General features: G+C 37.2%; 1 protein-coding gene across 1 annotated transcript; it reads left to right on the top strand.

The window, feature by feature from the left end:
• The first annotated feature begins 687 nt into the window (after positions 1-687).
• Vip (vasoactive intestinal peptide) lies at positions 688-8,361 on the top strand. Its single transcript, XM_027939577.2, has 7 exons — positions 688-769; positions 2,128-2,244; positions 4,123-4,245; positions 5,158-5,262; positions 5,609-5,740; positions 6,577-6,657; positions 8,293-8,361. Exons 2-6 carry the CDS (start codon positions 2,138-2,140, stop codon positions 6,620-6,622), a joined length of 513 nt encoding a protein of 170 aa, XP_027795378.1. The 5' UTR covers positions 688-769; positions 2,128-2,137; the 3' UTR covers positions 6,623-6,657; positions 8,293-8,361.
• Positions 8,362-13,159: the final 4,798 nt, after the last annotated feature.

Raw genomic sequence — 13,159 nt, 5'->3', positions numbered from 1 at the left:
ACATTTATACAAAATGTGAAATAGCAATACTGCTACTGCTTTGTGTGATGGTGTGCATATTACACCATCGTAGAAACTTGCTGAGACTTTTTCCCTAGGATTGCTTTCAACATAAATGAAGTATAATGACAGAAAAGTGAAAAATCACTTTTGGTTGCTTTTAAAATCAGGATAGATTTCAAGAAATATTAAATCAGGACCTACATGGATAGTATAAAAAGGCATTAGAAAAATTGATGCTTTGTAAAAAAAAAAAAAGAGAGAGAGAGAGAATTAAACAGAAGCATGAAGAATATAAGTGATGTTTTGCTTTTTGCATTGTTTCTACATAAAGTCCTTGGTTTTTGGAGGAACCTCAGTGGTCCTGGATATCACGCTATAATCACTCTCTTAATTCCAACTAATTAAAGACTAAAACATTTCACATTATGCTTGATACTTTTGGGTCTTAAAAAATATGCTTCCTCTTTTTATCTTATGTCTTGAAGTTACTCACTATAAATTTCTTTAAATCAGTCATAATGACAATTGAATAAGAACTTCAGGCCCGTGGGAGCACGACTGTGACGTCTTTCAAAGAGCTTTGTGATTGCTCAGCCCTAAGTCTAAGCCCTATAAAATGACCAACTTTGAATGCTGGTCAGAGTGCAGAGCAGTAGCTGGCAGTATCAGCTAGCCCCCAGCCAGTGCTAAAGCAGCCTGTCTGGGCACCCAGGACTTCAGCACCTCAGACAGCTCCAGCGCTCCCCAGAATACACTGTTCAGCTGGGTAAGTACACACTTTACCTTTCTCCTTTATTCTTCCTATCTTTGAAACTTTTCTCAGGCTATACTGAAGTTTTCTCTCTCGTGAAAAGAATTTTACAGTACCCTTCCTTGGAAACTGCAAAAAGACAAGTTTCTCAAGTCACCTGGTAAGCATAGAGGTATCTCAGTTTTTCTTGTGTGAATTGATTATCAGAATCTTTTTGTTTGAAAAAATATTTACCTGGTTTATTCCTTTACCAAGTATGGTTTTTGGAAAAAAATGCATCCAAGTAGGCTATGTTTGCATCTGTACAGATATTTGACTGAAAGGTACAGTGAATACAATTGTTTTTTGTAGTTTTCAACTTGTTTTTAAGGTGCTGTTCTTTTTGTTTTACATGTTGATTATGTGAACCTAGAAAACATTTATTTTCCTCTTCATTTTAAGTGCTGTGAGTTTTACAGGCAGAAAGAGAAAGAAATATTGAAACCTAAATTTTTATCTAGAAACTATTTAGAAATAAAATGTATGAATCAAATGCAAGAAAAACAAGTTTTGTTTTAAAATTTTCATTTTATTTGAATTTATTTCAATGACAAAATGCTGTTCGATTATTTGGGAGGATCTTAATTTTTTAATTCTTAATTGAGTTAAGTTATTCAAAGCCAGATCCCAGGAAGTAAGTATACAGTGATATCTACAATTAAGAGAACAAAAATGTATATATAAAATCTTTTTTTTTTACTGATAGGTATGTATGCATTATATTACTATATATGCAAACAAAAATATACAAACGTGTACATGATTTTCATGGTAGAAGTATTATTAAAGAGGTGACACCCCAGTTTTATAAGTTAGATATGAAAAGCATAACGTAGAAAAATCACTTAATTTCTTGAAGCTCTTTACTTCATCAGAAAAGATACTAAAAAATTATTATCCCCAGGGTTTTTTTCCAGCACAATAGAAACATGGCATTCAATATATACTTCAGCCCATAAGTGCCTGGCAAGTCCTGGGAAGCAAACACACAGGATCCTAGTTTTTTACTCAAACACCTGTCGCGAAAAGAAATCTTCTTGATTTAAAAGGCAATCATATTGGGCTGGAGTTGTGGCTGAGTGATAGAGCCCTTGCTTAGCATGCGTGAGGCACTGAGTTTGATCCCTGGCACCACATAAAAATAAAACAAATATAATAAAGGTATTTTTTTAAAAAAAAAAAAAAAAGGATTTTTTTAAAGGCAATCATATTTCTGATTGACTCTTTCTTGAAGATGAAATAACAGAGCAAGACCCTTCAGAAATACCGCTAGCCCTTAGAATTACCTTGTGGTGACAGTGTGATGCAGAAAGCTTGTGTGGTTCTCTCTTCAGAGGCACAGAGATGGAAGCCAGAAGCAAACCCCAGCTCCTCCTGCTCCTGGCGCTCTCCAGTGTGCTCTTCTCACAGAATTCTGCATGGCCTCTCTTCGGACCATCTTCTGCTCTGAGGTAACTTAGAAGTTCACTTTTAATTTGAGATAGTCAAACGTTCCTTTATTGAAATGGGAACTTCCTACATGTTATTTTGGATGGTGCCATATTTTAAATTATGTGTCATTTATTTAAAGCTTTTAATTGCTGTGTTGAGCAAGTTCTTTGCCAACATAAAGTCAACACAGTCCTTCTGAGTCCTGGAGTTCACCTCCAGGGCCTGAGAGAGCATCATTGCCTAGCTTTACATATGGACTGGAGCCCATTTCCAAACCGGGTGGGAAGGGGGTTTGACTTTCATTGAGAACCAGTGTTAGATAAGTGAGAAGAAGCGTTTATGCTCTGTCACCTCAGTTCAGTTCACCGTCTGGTGGAAAAAATACTTGTTTAGTTGTCAACCTCATTGTAGTTCATTTCTAAGATCAATCAGTAAACAGCCATAAGATTAGTGGTTTATTAGTGAAATATGTGTAAAATCGTGTTGCACAGAAATGTATCTAGGCAGAATAACTTTGTCAAATTAAAAATTACAGGAGAATTGTTCTCCTGAAGTACACTCCCCTACAATGTACTTGGTTTGAACTAAAATCTTTAATTTAACTGTGTTCCCTATTTCAAATGCATAAAGCATGCCACTACTCACATTTACAACTGTACCTGAAATAAAATAGATTTATGTTAAAAAAATAAATAGTGAATTAAACTTTCATTAACCTGATATTTCCTTCCAGTTTACAGGAATCGTATCTAAGTGCCAAATAATGATTTCTTTGCTTATTTGTTCATTCCTGAGTTTTTGCTTCAGGTGTACTTTCCCCCCATAAAGTGAATTATCTTTCAGCCATTAGTATTCTCTGTTAAATTTGTTTAAAGCCATCTCCTACATTGCTCTGATGATGAAATAGGATGGTTCTGTCTGAGTGGCTAGATCCCAATAGATGATTGCTGGGCTTCAGACCCACAGAGGACAATTTATTACTGACTACCAGCTACTTCAACTGCAGAAGGGACAAAACTGCCCTGGAACAAACATTCTCCTTGGAGATTTACCCTAATAATAAAAAGTACACACATATACAATTTTAATAATGTGCTATTGTGAAAAATGTGCATGCACTCACAAATATAGTCAAGTTCTGTATATAGTTAACACAATTCTTAGACTTGCAGTACAGCACCACATATTCCTTACTAAAGCTGTGTTAATACATAAAGTTAGAAACCAGAAGACCCCACAGAATTCTTTGAATTTGAATGATGATTCATTAATGAAGAGATTCTTTGGACTTGATCAGTACAGAGAAATATATCACGCTAAGGTAAATCTCTGAAGCAAAGCCAAGGGACACAGAGAGAGAAGAATAGTGAATACTCATCTCTTTAGAGGTATTTGGGGCAATTATTGCTAAATATCATCAAATACATAAGTTCCTAACAGTTTTAATACTGGTTATTCAGTTTCCATATGGACTGGAGCCCATTTCCAAACCAGGTGGGAAGGGGATTGACTTTCATTGAGAACAGTGTTTTATATGAATTATATCTACCTCCTAAACTTGGCTTTGCAAAGTGAAGATACACTTGGTTTAGTGAAGTAGAAGGTGGAATGAACTTTGCTTAATCCTCTGATAGGATTGAATTAAGTAGCATTTATGTTTGGTATATCCAGCTTAGAAAAGTTGAATGGCATTTATTTTGTGAGGTAATGAAATTATTTTCTGTTCATACTCTCATTAACCAAGTCAAATTATCAAGTCAAATTATCCTATTCTTATATTGTGAATCGATGATATTTCCCAAGAGTTTTAGTTTCTTATTTCAAATGGTTGCAAGACCATGAGCATTGCCTTCTGAGAAAGGAATGTCTTACACTTCTAGTGTGCTTTTCTCTAACAGGTTGGATGACAGAATGCCACTGGAAGGAGCAAATGAGCCAGACCAAGTTTCATTAAAAGCAGACACTGACATCTTGCAGAATGCTTTAGCTGAAAATGACACACCCTATTATGATGTATCCAGGTGACTTCATTTTTATTGCTTTATCTTATATAGAAAATATATTTTAGAAATATAAATGTTCTAGTTTTATCTTACCTTGGAGCTATGTCTGTATAATACTACAGGTTTTCATGTGTCACTCATTCAGCTTGATTTAGAGCAGCTCCAGCAGCTGAACATGATTTTCCTGTAGAAAGACTGCAACAAGTTAGGATGAATACATCACTCTTCACACTCTGTGTACCTAGCTTCAACATCACAGATTGGACCAGTCCTGGTAAAACCACAGCAACTTCAGATTCCATGATGGAGCAGGTGCTAAGGGCAGAGGTTCATCCTACCTAAGGAAAAGGCACCTAACAGTGCTGTTCCTTCATGGAACTGCTTGTCTAGCTTTCAGGACAAATCAAGTAGCTCCATACCAAGGACAAAGGATAAAAGGTTTTTCGTTTGCATGGAAAAGTTGGTCAATAAGCCCTAAAATCCTATCTCAAGAGATTTTGTTTCCAAATATTTTGGCAGAAGAAATATGAAAAGATATGTCTGTGACTTTGCCAAAATCAACATATTTTCCCATTGCATATGTCTTTATTTGGAATAGCAGAAAAAAACATCATAATATAGAAATTATGATATATATTTCACATAAGTATTTCTCAGAAAGGCATTCATTTTAAAGCTTTTACCAGGGAAAAATTTACTTTTAAAACAGTTCATTTTTAAAAATTTTCAATCTTGGGCTGCATATATAACTCAACATTTGCCCATCAGGATACAAATGATTAGAACATACCTTTCTTAACACTTCCTTTTGGACTTAAGCATTAATAGCAACTTTTATAATAAGCTGATGAATTTGTTATTTAATGAGCTAGAATAATATTCTAGAGAAACATGTATGCATTAGTAACTATCCTTTTCTCCTTGTTTTAGAAATGCCAGACATGCTGATGGAGTGTTCACCAGTGACTACAGTAGGCTCTTGGGTCAACTTTCTGCCAAAAAATACCTTGAATCCCTTATTGGGAAGCGGGTTAGGTAAAGGGAATTTATTCCTTTTCATCAAACATGTTATCATTACTCAATCTGCCAATCATATTTTCACTTTCAGTAAGTTCTTCAAAATTGACAACTCTTTGATAATGTTTAATTTAGTCTAAAAAATAATGTAAATTTTTGAGTAAAACATACTGGGCCCATTGATGAAGGAACAAGCCTTTTTTTATATTCATTGAGTCCAGTCACATTTATTTTTCTTAAATGGCACACTTATTTACAAATTTGAAATCAAATTGGATGAGACTCATTAAAAAGTGATTTGGAATGTCGATGCTTTGGGGCATTTATTATTAAACTCTGACATTCTCTTGCTCACATTCCTTAGCAGTACAATCTCAGAAGACCCTGTGCCCATCAAACGCCACTCTGACGCAGTCTTCACCGACAACTACACCCGCCTTAGAAAACAAATGGCTGTAAAGAAATACTTGAACTCAATTCTGAATGGCAAGAGGAGGTAAAGGAAAAGAGAACTTGCTAAAATGAGAAATTATAAATGACTTACAAAACTAAGCTACATGCAGAGATAGATCGATCTATCTATCTATCTATCTATCTATCTATCTATCTATCTATCTGCCTACCCATCCATCCATCCTATATGAAGTAGTCATTCTCAACCTTGATATTAGACTACTCTGGTTGATGTTAGACTACTCTGGAAACTTTTTAAAGTACTGATGTTTGGGCCTTATCCCAAACCAATTGCCAGGAAATCAGTGACTCTGGGGTACAGACTTGGACATCAGTATTTTTTTATGAGCCCCCTGGCCAATTCTACTGTTTCATCAGGGTTAAAAATGATGGCTAGTTTGAATCTGTGAACAGGTTTTATCAAAAGTATTGGCTTTTAAAACATGTAGAGTACAAGCAGCAATTTGTTCCTGCATGGACTCCCTTCATATTCAATATCCTTACTTTATCAAATTTAACCATCAGACATTTTGTACATTTAAATACTGTAAAATCTCTATCCCTCTTTGGTGTGCAGATATTGGACAACGCAGGGGGCGTGGAGTTCTCTCTTTTTATTCCAATTGTTTTTTTGTGTGCATGGTATTAAGGATAATCCTGTTTGGGTGAGATTAGATAACATTATATTTTCTCTTTGTCCTCTAAATTGTAATTCTGAAAGAATAATTTGAGACACTTTGAGGTTAAGAAGTAATTTAAAGATGATTGTTTAGCCCTAGTGCACTTTACAGAGAACAGTCATTACGTCATTATCATTTCTTTTGAATCATTCTCTTCCAAGAGCCCTAACAGGCCCAATTTCCTTCTTCTGTTCTGCAGCAGTGAGGGAGGGTCCCCTGACTTTCCTGAAGAGCTAGCAAAGTAATGAAAAAGCTCTTGGAGTCCAGCTGATGAGAAGCGGTGAGTACATCTGTGTATTCTCACTGTATTCTCATTTTCACCATCTAATTATGTAAGGAGGGAAGAGTCACTGAGGAGGAAAAAATTCTAGAGTTAAATAATCGTTTTACAGGAGACTTCATTTAAGGATCTCTACTTGAAATGGACCCCACCCCAGAAAACAGCTTCAAATGACTCTGATCACATAAGCGGCTGTTCACAGTGAGCAGACAGTTCAGACAGTGTGCCATCTGAGAGGTTATCCTCTCTGTTTGGCCTCATTCCGACACTTGTGTTGAGTTAAAAACCAAAGGAGCCTGACTCTCACTCACGAGAAAAACTAGCTTTATTTTTGAGAACCAAACCATGCTGCTCTTATTAATTTAAGATTTAATTCCATAATTGTCTGTTAGCTCTTCATTTAATTTAAGTGTAGGGAACCATCACCATAATTCATTGTTATAAAAGCACAAAGGCACTCTGGCACTAACACAGCAAACTTCATATAGCAAAAGTCAAATTTTGACCTATAAAGTGAGTTTAGTCATGAAAACCTGATAATATTCACTATAAAATATTTTTTTTTAGTAGAGAAAACATGCACAGTTTTTTTCTCTTTTTCGAAATGGTGAGCTTGTTATAAAATTTGCTTTTGTATAAATGTGGGCACAAGACATACTTATTTACTAAACTATGTTACATTGATATTTACATCATCTCCTGCAAATCTATTTACAATGTTTGACAAGTGCTTTAATAAATTCTTGTCATCAGCATACTAAAAGTTAGCAATTTTCTCCAAAGGCCTACAAAGTAAGTGTTTTCAGCTTTGTGGGCTATCTTGTTTCTCTTATAATTATTCAACCTTGTTGTTGTGGCATGAAAGCAATCACAGATAACATGTAAAATGAATGGGAATGGCTGTGTTCCAATAAAACTTTATTAGTAAAACCTGAAGGTGGGCAGGATTCCAATCCCTGACCAGGTCCAAGAGATTAACGGAGCCCCACACAGGCCAAAGGCAGTTCACAGTCATGTCCATTCCTGATGTGGTTATTGAAGGTTTCCAAGAGAGTCAACAAAAGTGGACAGGGTGTCTTGAAGACACCTGCATGATCAATTACTTTTGTCCACTAAGTAGATCTCCCCTTTATCTTAAGAGTGGTGTAGTGTCAGATTTACCTGCAAGGATGGCTTATCACATCTAGACATTTAAGTGCAACAAGTTCTTTGCTCACAGATGAAAGTTAATCACATTCAGGGCATTGAAAAAATATCTCCAAGGTAAAACCTCCATCAAATTAAGAAATAGGACAGGCACTAAAATACACAGGCAGATTCCTCTGTCCTTTGAAAATTGTGAGTTCATTTGTGAGATCACATCCTTCCTTCATATCTTTATGGAAGGGTGGCTTTGGACAAATTCTTTGGACAGGAAATCCTGTGCATTATCCACTTGTGAAAGGTTCAAATGTGTGACTATTCATGTCTAGAAAGAAAGCAGTTCCTCTGTGACAGTCAGTCTTCTGGAAGGTACTTGTCCTTATGACCAGGGGAAATAGATGCTCAACAAATGGGCAGATAAGTGAATGAAACTAATATGCTATGAACAAAAATATACATTTGTGTTTCAAGTGTGAATTCTTTCTTTTTCAGAATTCCTGAAGGAAAATGATAGGCAACAGTAATTACATTTTGAGTTCTACATAACTAATTCAAGAAAACAACTTCAATATTGAAACCAAATAAAGTGTAGTGTCGTGAATGTCGTGGTTCATTTTCTTCTGATGTAACAACTGTGATGTTTACACTGTAAATATTATTTGAGTTATAAAATGTGTCTGTAGCTCATGAAAGGCCTGTAATTTCATATGCTGTATATTCTTTCTAACAAAAGTATATTTAATGATAAGTAGATACTAGGTTAATTACAATTATATGAGATTCTCTGGAAGACTGGTAATAGAGGGAAATTGATGTGTTTATTTATAGAGTGCAGTTAGCTGTTCAGAAGAATAGAGCAGATAATCGGTGTGTCTAAAATTGAATGTTAAGCAGATAGAATGCTGTGTTAACCCCCAAAATATCCAAGAGAATGCCAACAGAAAAGAGGAAAAAGAAATTCTTCAAAAAAGATTTTTGAGAAAATTCACCACGTTTCCACATTGATAGAAAACTTCCTCATGGGAAAAAAACTCTCACGAATCTGGATCACTAATCGCCAAAGGCTTTCCTCGGACCCGTGTCTCTGCCAAGGACTTACTACTTTGGACCTGCCCTTTATGCTTGTGTAAAGTGAATGCAAAATGGAAACTGAATAGAATGTTTGTTTTTTAGGAATAAATATTTTTTCCATAATCAGTCAGATTAATGTTTGGTCATATCAGCTTCCTCCAGTGAAAGTACATTTGAGGACACAACTATTTTTCCAAGCCGATTGTAAGAAATTAAATATAGGAAATAAAGATCTTTGACTATCATTGCAGATACTTGTGTTGATCCTGATTCTTTTAAATGACCCAACAATAACTCATTTTAGCTCTGAGTTTCCAGGCACTAGATAGTTTTTGTGAGATTTGAGGTAGGATTGCATTTAATAATGTGTGAGTCCTAAAATAACAGTGACATAAATAACAAAGAAGTTTCTCTCTCACATCAAGCGAGAAGAAGATATCAGGAGTGTGATGGTTCTGTTCTGCAAATCTCTGAGTAACCTAAATCCTTTCCAGCTCATCCCTCATCTCTGAGGTTGCAGTCTTTCTCCTCATGATGCAAATTCATGGCTACAGTTCCGGCCATTTTATCTTCATTCTGTGCAGCATGGTGGAGGATGGGGCATGGGGAAAGGGAGCAAAAAGTTCACGCCAGCATCCTTTGACCTGATATATCACACCAGTATCCCCTGGGCTGGAACATAGTCTTATGGCCACAGACATTTGCAAGAGAGGTTGGGAAATATGATGTTTTTTTCTGCTTTTGTTCAGGAGGGAAGTCATACACCCAACTAAAGATTGAGGACCATTAATATAAAATAGTGGAAGAATGGATGCATGTGGACACTTTTTTAAAAAATGCTTAAGTTATCACCAGAAGTGGAAAAGAAAGTGAGAGTCAGAGTAGCCATGGATGAGGTGCATCATCACCACAGGGCAACACACTTTCATTTTCTTTCACTACCATTAGAACAACTGACCACATAAGGAGGGACTATTCTAGAATGACCAGCAATGGCAGAGCAGTTTAGACAAGCTAAAAATGAATTGGACTGACTGTTATCTTTTGGTCTCACTTGATCCTTCAAAATATTAACTGTTCATTAAGTGGCTTTTCTGCAGAAAGCACTGCTGTGAGAGCAAACTTATAGGTGAAGGCTGTAGAGCTTACCAAGATCAAATAGGGCAATATTTGAATGTGAAGGTACAAAGCTTTAATTTTATCTTAGTAATAGGTATCCTTTCAATTTAATCCCTATTTCTTCAAGAACTACTTCTTAAGTGACCATTTTGGACTGTGACAGTATCTGGGAAGGGTTCTGGGAGAGGGAATAGCAAGTGCAAATGAGAAAAGAGTCCTGTGAACCTGTACAGCCAGGACACCGAGGAGCCTCACAGGCCGCTACAGGGACTTGAGAAGTGAGATGAGGAGACATTGCAGAGTTTGGACAGAGGTGTGAGAACTGCATTTGTACAGTGTCATTCTGGATGCTATATTGGGAATGGATAAAAGGACAATAAGAACAGAAGTAGGGAGAGAAATCAGGAGGCAACTGCTACAGTGATGGTGGCTACCAGAGAAGAGATGGAGGTAGGGGGAGTGGATTCTGAACATGTCTTGAGAGTAGAATCAAGTGTTGGCTGACAGAGTGGGAGATATGAAGGAGAAATGTCAAGAAAGATCTCTAGGTACAGCACCCAGGCAAACATGAGGGTCAGAGCTGCTATTACCTAAGATGGAGAGAACTGGGAGGAGTCCGTTGTAGGAAAAAATGAGGAATTAAGTTTGGGGCATGTTAAAGCTGATGTTAAGAAGAAAGTTGGAGATACACATGAGTTCTGGGGAGATGCCGGCCTGGAGATAGACAGTGAGAAGACTCCAGAATATAGATGGAATTTAAAAAAACACAAGAGCAGATGAGATCACCAAGGGAATAACCACAGAAAAAGAAGAAGGAGAAAGGAAGGGGAAAAAGGAAGGCAGGAAGACTCTAAAGACACTGTCTAGGGCTGCTGAAACAAAGTTCCACTAACTGGGTAGCTTAAACACGGAAGTGTATTGTCTCATAGTTGGTTAGAAGTTCAAGATCCATGTGCCCCTAGGGCTCATTCCTTCTTCAGGTCATGAGGAAGAATTGATCCGTGTATCTCCTTTGGCATCAGGAGGCTTGCTGGCAATGGGTGGTTTGTAAAAGCACTACCTTGACCTCTACCTTGATCTTCAGGTGGCGTTCTTCCTGTCTGTGTGCTTTTCCCAAAATTTCTTCTTTTCATAAGGACCCAGTTATACTGGATCAGAACCACCCAATGACTTTATTTTAACTTGATTACCCTTAATTAAAAATCTTATCACTCATGAGGTCACATTCTGAGTTTCTGGACTTTAGGACTTCCACATGAGAATTTGTGAGGGTGCACGATTCAACTCATACTATGGGGACACTCCAATGTTCAGGGGAACAAGTGAAGTAAAAAAGGAGTAAAAGGGGAGACACGTAAAGAGGAGGAAATGGGAGAGTGTGTTGTCCTAGACGACAGACGCAGGATTGCGAGGAAGAGGAACTCATGGAGTCAGGTGTGAAGTGGGATTTTTCAGGCATGTGTACATGACGCTGGGAAGCTCTCTGAGACGTGTGTCGTCCGGTGGCTTTGTCTAGTGTAAACATCACATCACAAAGTGCACTTGGACCTGCACGGTGTGGCCGCACAGCTCATTGTTCCCAGGCCACCAACCCTTACAGCATGGTACTGCGCTCAGTGCTGGAGTCCACCGTAACAGGTGTGGGGTTGTGCATCTAAACATGGAGAAGGTATAGAAAGTGCAGTGAAAAGGTTTAAAAAGTGAAACCGATATCTAGATCATTTACCATGAATGGAGCTCGCAGAGCTGGGAGACTGGTGAGTGGTTGACAAGGCCTAGGGCATCACACTGCTATGGAGTCATAGACACCATACCTTTAGCAAGCACTAAATTTAAAAAAAACAAAAACTATTTTTATTTAATAGTAAATTTATCTTACTGTAATATTTTACCTTATGAACATTTTACAATTTTTAAACATCTGGACTCTTATAATGACACTTAGCTTAAAACAAGAGTATTATATAGCCATACAAGATACTTTCTTTCTTTGTATCCTTCACTATAATCATTTTCTATTTATTTATTTCTTCTTTTTAAACTCTTCGGTTAAAAACTAAGACATGAACACACATACTAGCCCAAGTCCACACGGGGTCAGGATTCTCACTGTCTGCTTTCTATCCCCACAACTTGTCCCACTGAACGGTCTCCGGGGCAATGACACACACAGCTGTCATCCCCTATACTAACCATGCTTTCTTCTGGGACACCTCCTGAGGAGTCTGCCTGAGGTTCTTGGACAAGTAGGATCACTCACTTCAGAAATAAAGCCCTAGTGGTTTTCTTGGTATGGATCTTTTTTCCAACTTATCAATTGCTTGTAATCAGGTAATGCACCATGAACATTCCTTCTATTAATGAAAACATTTTAGTGTTGGGGCTGTGTTTTCCAAGACTTAAAATAACTTATTGGGATCTACAGAAGCTTGCTCTAAACACTTTTCTGTGAATTTTCTGAAGAGGCTGCTCCTCCTCCTCCACCTCCTCGTCTGTCTCCACTACTGTCTTCTTTTTCTTATTCTTCCCGCAGTTTCCTTTTCTTTTCTTCAGCTATGTATTCCTGTTCCAAAGCTCCTCATTAATCAGTTCCTGAGATGCCACCTCTAGGAGTTCCTCAACATCATCCTTATCCACGCCCACATTGAAGTTATTTGCATCTCAACCACACCCATGTCAATTTTTGAACCTCCTGATCGTTGGGAAATTTGGTATCATGGATAAACCCATTGGTATCTTATCCGATACACTCTTGGGTGACATCATCTCAACCCCTACAAGGTTCTTGGTGCAATCATAGATGTTGTAATCCCTCTAGAACTGTACTGATATCTTCCTAGTGTCCTCTTCATTTATAACAATATCCTGGGCAAAGATCCTCCTTGGATCGCTGGTATTAAAAATTGTTATAACCCCTTGATCAAAAGTTGCTATACCCAATAGAAGGAAAATCAATAGAATAGAGGAAGGGAAACAGGGGGAGGGAAGAGAGAAGAGGAAGAGGAAGTACTGGGGACTGAAATGAAATGGAGCAAATGACATTTCACACATGTACGATTATGTCAAAATGAACCCCAATGTTATGTATTAAGTATAAGGCACTAATAAAAATATCTTTAAAATTCTAAACCTGATTGGATCAAAGTGGTACCTAAGGTACAAATTAATG

This window comes from Marmota flaviventris, chromosome 6 (genome assembly GCF_047511675.1).
Source record: "Marmota flaviventris isolate mMarFla1 chromosome 6, mMarFla1.hap1, whole genome shotgun sequence".
Taxonomy (NCBI): Eukaryota; Metazoa; Chordata; class Mammalia; order Rodentia; family Sciuridae; genus Marmota; species Marmota flaviventris.
This window is presented reverse-complemented; position numbering and strand designations above follow the sequence as displayed.